Source organism: Entelurus aequoreus, linkage group LG23 (assembly GCF_033978785.1).
Source record: "Entelurus aequoreus isolate RoL-2023_Sb linkage group LG23, RoL_Eaeq_v1.1, whole genome shotgun sequence".
In the NCBI taxonomy this organism is placed as follows: domain Eukaryota; kingdom Metazoa; phylum Chordata; class Actinopteri; order Syngnathiformes; family Syngnathidae; genus Entelurus; species Entelurus aequoreus.
This window is the reverse complement of record NC_084753.1, coordinates 35,828,295-35,834,867: the sequence shown is the minus strand read 5'-3', so window position 1 is coordinate 35,834,867 and position 6,573 is coordinate 35,828,295. Positions and strand designations below refer to the sequence as shown.

At 40.9% G+C, this 6,573-nt stretch overlaps 1 protein-coding gene across 1 annotated transcript in view; it reads left to right on the top strand.

The window, feature by feature from the left end:
• The first annotated feature begins 1,041 nt into the window (after positions 1-1,041).
• Positions 1,042-6,573, top strand: part of syne2b (spectrin repeat containing, nuclear envelope 2b) — a 219,839-nt gene continuing 214,307 nt past the window's right edge. The window contains exon 1 of the mRNA XM_062034542.1: positions 1,042-1,079. Within this exon, the coding sequence (XP_061890526.1) occupies positions 1,076-1,079 (4 nt within the window). The 5' untranslated portion in view covers positions 1,042-1,075. The remainder of the gene's footprint in view (positions 1,080-6,573) is intronic.

The following is a 6,573-nucleotide window of genomic DNA, read 5'->3' as shown; positions in this document are numbered from 1 at the left end:
ACCCGTTACACGCCAGTTCCAGTTCCACTCGCACCCGTTACACGCCAGTTCCAGTTCCACTTGCACCTGTTCCACACCAGTTCCACTCAAACCCGTTACTCGCCAGTTCCAGTTCCAGTCATGCTCGCACCCGTTGCACACCAGTTCCAGTTCCACTTGCACCCGTTACACACCAGTTCCAGTTGCACCCGTTACACACCAGTTCCAGTTCCACTCGCACTCGTTACACACCAATTCCACTTGCACCTGTTACACGCCAGGCACTTGGACCACTGTAAACACATTGGCAGACCCACATTTTATTATTACTGTTGTATTTATTTGTATTATTATTTTTCCATTATTATACATGTAAAATAATATATACCATATTGTTGATTTTTTATTTTATTAATTATATTTTATTATTATTCTATCCATCCATTTTCTACCGCTTGTCCCTTTTACATTATTATACATGTAACATAATATATACCATATTATTGATTTTTTATTTCATTAATTATATTTGTATTATTATTTTACATTACTATACATGTAATATAATATTCACCATATTATAGATTTGTTATTTTATTAAAAAAAGTTAAAGTACCAATGATTGTCACACACACTAGGTGTGGCGAAATCATTCTCTGCATCACCCTTGATCACCCCCTGGGAGGTGAGGGGAGCAGTGAGCAGCAGCGGTGGCATTGCTAGCCACCAAGAACGAGCCATTTTTACATGTTAGGAAGGGAAAAAGAAAAACCTTTTGTCTTCTGGTCTTTCGTAATGATTATGAACAATAGTCGACATTCCATTAAAAAAAAGTGCAGATCCCCTTTAAGAATCTTGTACAAACATGCAGATGAGGTTTTGATTGAAAGGGTGTAACTTGCCGTCACTGCAGCTCAAAGCACTGCCACAGGGAGAGGGGGCGGAGCCTAAGTCAGTTCGACCTGCTTGAGAAGCGGTCGAGCCAGAAAAACATATTTCATATTCCCATGGTGCACTTGTGTGAGACACAACACACAGTGCCGTGCGGGTCGGGGGGGGGTCGCATTATCCCCGGGTCATGTGACTCTCAGTCATCATGGGTGAGTTGTCCTTTTTACTGCTTTTCTTCTCAACCTAAACGCTACACGGTCTAGTCGACATGCACTTTAGACCATCAGTTGGTCCAGGAAGTCTGAGATTTTCAAACTGTGGTACGTGGGCTCCGAATCACTTTAATTAAATACTCGAACACAGTGTGACTGTTCAAACATATTAAATATACATGTGGAGTGAAACCGATGCCGTGTTTTTAACGAATACTTAGGCCTACTGCGCTGCTGTGTTTTCAATGCTGGCCCTTATGGTGGTGCTTGGAGAGCCGAGTGAGACACTTCATTAGGTACACCAGACAAACAAGAGTGTTTGTTATTGTGCTGCTGTGTGTGTGTGTGTGTGTGTGTGTGTGTGTGTGTGTGTGTGTGTGTGTGTGTGTGTGTGTGTGTGTGTGTGTGTGTGTGTGTGTGTGTGTGTGTGTGTGTGTGTGTGTGTGTGTGTGTGTGTGTGTGTGTGTGTGTGAGGAGAATAATGCCGATTCAACCTGTACACAACTTGACTTTTGTGGAGAATTTTATTTAAAGAAACTGCTGTATTTTAAAGGCCTACTGAAATGATTTTTTTTTATTTAAACGGGAATAGCAGATCCATTCTATGTGTCATACTTGATCATTTCGCGATATTGCCATATTTTTGCTGAAAGGATTTAGTAGAGAAAATCGATGATAAAGTTCGCAACTTTTGATCGCTGATAAAAAAAAACCTTGCCCCTACCGGAAGTAGCGTGACGTCACAAGCAGTAGTGCTGCTCACAATTCCCCGTTGTTTACAATAAAGCGAGAGATATTAGGAGCGAGAAAGTGACGATTACCCCATTAATTTGAGCGAGGATGAAAGATTCGTGGATGAGGAACGTTAGAGTGACGGACTAGAATGCAGTTCAAGAGATATCTTTTTTCGCTCTGACCGTAACTTAGGTACAAGCTGGCTCATTGGAATCCACACTCTCTCCTTTTTCTCAAGTGGATCACGGATTTGTATTATAAACCACCTCGGATACTATATCCTCTTGAAAATGAGAGTCGAGAAGGCGAAATGGACATTCACAGTGACTTTTATCTCCACGACAATACATCGACGAAGCTCTTTAGCATGAGCTAACGTGATAGCATCTGTCTCAAATGCAGATAGAAACAAAAGAAATAAATCCCTGACTGGAAGGATAGACAGAAGATCAACAATACTACTATCAGGAGACACCCAACCAAACACTGGACATGTAAATACACGGTTAATGTGTATTCGACGCCTGTCGAAGCCTAGCAATGCTGTTGCTAACGACGCTAACTTAACAACGGGACCTCGTCAGAGCTATGATAAAAACATTAGCGCTCCACCTACGCCAGCCAGCCCTCATCTGCTAATCAACACCCGTGCTCACCTGCGTTCCAGCGATCGATGATGCGGTCGGCGGCCCGGAGACGTAGGAAGTCAAGGTGAGTTCGCCGCTAGCGCGTCTTCTATCCAACAAAGTCCTCCTTGTGGTGTTGCTGCAGCCAGCCGCTAATACACCGATCCCACCTACAACGTTCTTCTTTTCAGCCTCCATTGTTCATTAAACAAATTGCAAAAGATTCACCAACACAGATGTCCAGAATACTGTGGAATTTTGTCGAAGAAAACAGAGCTCTGTGTATTGTGTCCAAAAGGGTACAAACACTTCCGTGGACCTCGCGATGTCACGCGCATACGTCATCCTCCAAAGGCGTTTTCAACCGGAAGTTCCCCGGGAAATTTAAAACGGCACTTTATAAGTTAACCCGGCCGTATTGGCATGTGTTGCAATGTTAAGATTTCATCATTGATATATAAACTATCAGACTGCGTGGTCGGTAGTAGTGGCTTTCAGTAGGCCTTTAAGGACTGTTGAGCACACAAAATTTCAGATTCCCCCCCCCCCCCCCACCCCATGTATTAGCCGCACCAGACTATAAGCCGCAAATATATACGTTGTGAAATGAGTTATTTACACAGAAAGAGTCTGTAAATGTTTATTTACATACCTTTTAATTGTGTCTGTAAGACGGCAGTAAAACGGATGATCAAACAAAACGGAAGTCGTCGTCATGTAGGGATGATGTTTGATAAGAAATGATTGAGTCCGAGCCCATTATCGAATCCTCTTATCGAACCGATTCCTTGTCGATTCTCTTATCGAATCCAGATAGGTTGTTGTATATGGAAAAAAAACACACGATATTTGGTTTAACAAAAGCTCACTTTTATTTTATAAAAAAAATATAAAAATAAATAAATAAATAAATATTGACTGTTGTTACCCCCCTAAAAAAATAAAATAAAATAAATAAATATTGACTGTTGTTACCCAAAGTATATTAAGTGGGATTTTTCAGAAAAACAAATATATACAGTAACATAAAAACAACCTGTCTCTGTAATCACTATAGGTGTATAAATAATAATATATTGTTAAATAAAATCAGTCCCTTGGGCACAAAACTGAAAATAATACAAATAATAATAATAAATAATGGAATTTTATTTTTTTTATTTTTTTTTGTCGTAAAAAAATACAGTCATGTGTGCTTACGGACTGTATCCCTTGCAGACTGTATTTATCTATATTGATATATAATGTAGGAACCAGAATATTAATAACAGAAAGAAACAACCCTTTTGTGTGAATGAGTGTGAATGGGGGAGGGAGGTTTTTTGGATTGGTGCACTAATTGTAAGTGTATCTTGTGTTTTTTATGTTGATTTAATAAAAATTAAAAAAATAGATAATTGTTTTTTATTTTATTTTTATTTTTTCTTCCGCGGCCCGGTGGTTGGGGACCACTGGTGGAGGCTACAAGATAACGTTAACGTTATCAGACACATACAAAAAGGTTAACGTTAACGTTACCGTTAGCCACTGACATGCTTAGTTAACGTTAGTCTAGCTAACATTACTGCAGTCCTGGTTGACATAAGAGGTAACGTTATTTTAGCCTAAAGGCTACGAGTGAGCAGATATGGAAATGAACCGGCAACAGTTAACGTTAGTTACTCACCAGCACTATCACTGGAATTGGCGCTGCAGGTTGAAGCAGTCCATTGTTGTTGCTGCTTCTTTTTTTATTTTTTTTTATTTTTTAAACCTTTATTTATAAATGTCAACTACAAACAGACGAGAAACAAAAACAGTACAGAACAGTACAAAAACAGTACAAAACAGCGCCAGGGGGTTGTAAATTCAAAGTAACTAAAATAGAATACAAAAAAGTATATATATAATAAACCTTGTTGCTGCTTCTGTATCTGCCGCCTAATGACTGAGCTACGTCATTTTCTGGGACGTGCCACAGGGCATTTCCTATGGGAAGGGATTTGCTCCCAGGGATTCAAATAAAGAACCAACTCTTTTTCTTTACTATAGTGGCCTCAATAACGGGAACCGGTTCTTAAAAGGGGATTTGAGTCCATGGAATCGGTTCTTTTCTTATCGAACAACCGGGAGAACCGGTTTCGAACATCATCCCTATCGTCATGGACCCACTAGCTGCAGAAGCTAGCTCTCCAATCAGCTAAACAGACTCAATAACTCCACAGTGACGTTTTGGTGAATTTACTGAGGAATTTGTGAAACTGAAACGATACAAAAAAAGAATGCCGTTGTATGGTAGTAATACTAACACAGACACTGGTAAACGTGTTAGCATATTAGCTCATGCGTACGACGCTATTTTGATTACATTACGGTGGCGCTTACAAATATGCATGAAAACGCCCCTGCGGGCGTCACACATTGGACGGTTTAGTAAGTGAGAATTGTTTTAGTTATATTGTAAAACTTACAAACGTAGCTTGGAGTGATGAATGAAGGATCCATACGGGTAGAATCGCTATGGACGGCTAGTGTCACGTCGGGGGGTGGGGGGGTCGCAGCTTACTGCAGGGTTCGTTCCCCCGGGATGCAAACGGACCACTCCGGACAGGACGTGCAGGTAGGAACATGATTTATTCCTCAAAAATCAAGGAAGTACCAAAACAGAAAACAAGCCGAAGGGACAACGTGCCGATCGCACTGGATGCTAAAGCTAACACTTGGCATAGGCTAGATATAAGGAACACTTGCGTAACTGTGGCATGAAGCACACAATGAAGCCAGGCCGACTGACAGGCTTAAATAATGCCTCTGATTAGTGCTCGGGAAACAGGTGAGCGTCCCGAACACCAATCAAAGGCAGGTGAAAATAGTGAGTAACCATGGTAACTAAAACAAACTCAAGGGTGCACAAAACAGGAACTGAGGGAGTCCAAAACTAACAGAAAATAACAAAACATGATCCGGGCCACGGATCATGACAGCTAGAAGACCCAACGGCACTTCTACTTCCTGTTGAAAGCACTAGTCTAAACAGAAGGCCGCGCCGTTTTATAAGCCGCAGGGATCAGAGCGCAGGAAAAAAGTTGCGGCTTATAGTCCGGATTTTAGGGTATGTTACATAACTTACTATACCGCAGTGTCCCACTGGATCCGATATATTTAAACGCCCCTGAAATGAGCATGACAGGACCCTTTTTAAAGTTGTGACTTTTGACATCGCAAACATTTCCGTGAACAAAACGCAAAGATATTTTAATGTACGTGACAGATTAGGGAATGTGCCGATCGATCAGCCACCGCTCAGTATCGGACGATTTTCTTGTAAAAGCACGCAATCGCCATTGAGATAAATACTTTTTAATGCCGATCTCAAACACCGATCACCTCCGGCTGACACGATTTATTTTCATTCCCCCCCGGCTGATTAGCGGCTCCAAGCTAATTATGTGTCCATACACAGTGTGGAGCCGCTCCTCTAAGTTAATAATAATAATCACCTCCGTTATGGCAAATAAATGCTGTTTTTATTTATTTATTTTGTAATAAGTCTGATGTGAAGCATTTCAAGGCAGTGGTCCCCAACCACCGGGCTGCGGCCCGGTACAGGTCCGCGGACCGATTGGTACCGGGCCACACAAGAAATAAAAATATTTTTTTTTTTTTATTTTATTTTTTTTAATGAAATCAACATAAAAAACACAATATATACATTATATATCAATACAGTCTGCAGGGATACAGTCCGTAAGCACACATGATTGCATTTATTTATGTAAAAAAAAAAAAAAAAAAAAAAAAAAGTTTTTTTAAATAAACCCCCCCCCCCCCACCACCGGTCCGTGGGACGAATTGTCAAGCGTTGACCGGTCCGCAGCTACAAAAAGGTTGGGGACCACTGTTTTAAGGCACTTGTGATTAAGGGCTATAGATATCAAATTTGATTGCTTGACAGATGAGATTAAGTATCATTATCAAGTACGTTATCACCGGAGGATGACGCTAAACATGTTTCACACGAAAGCAAGCCATTTGCAGGTATGCTAGCAGCGAGGCTAGCTTTAAACGACGCAACGAGAGAAGTGCTTAGTGAAGTTTAAGACGTGTCGATGGAAGCACGTTGCAGTAAGCAGTCATTAACAGGAAATGAA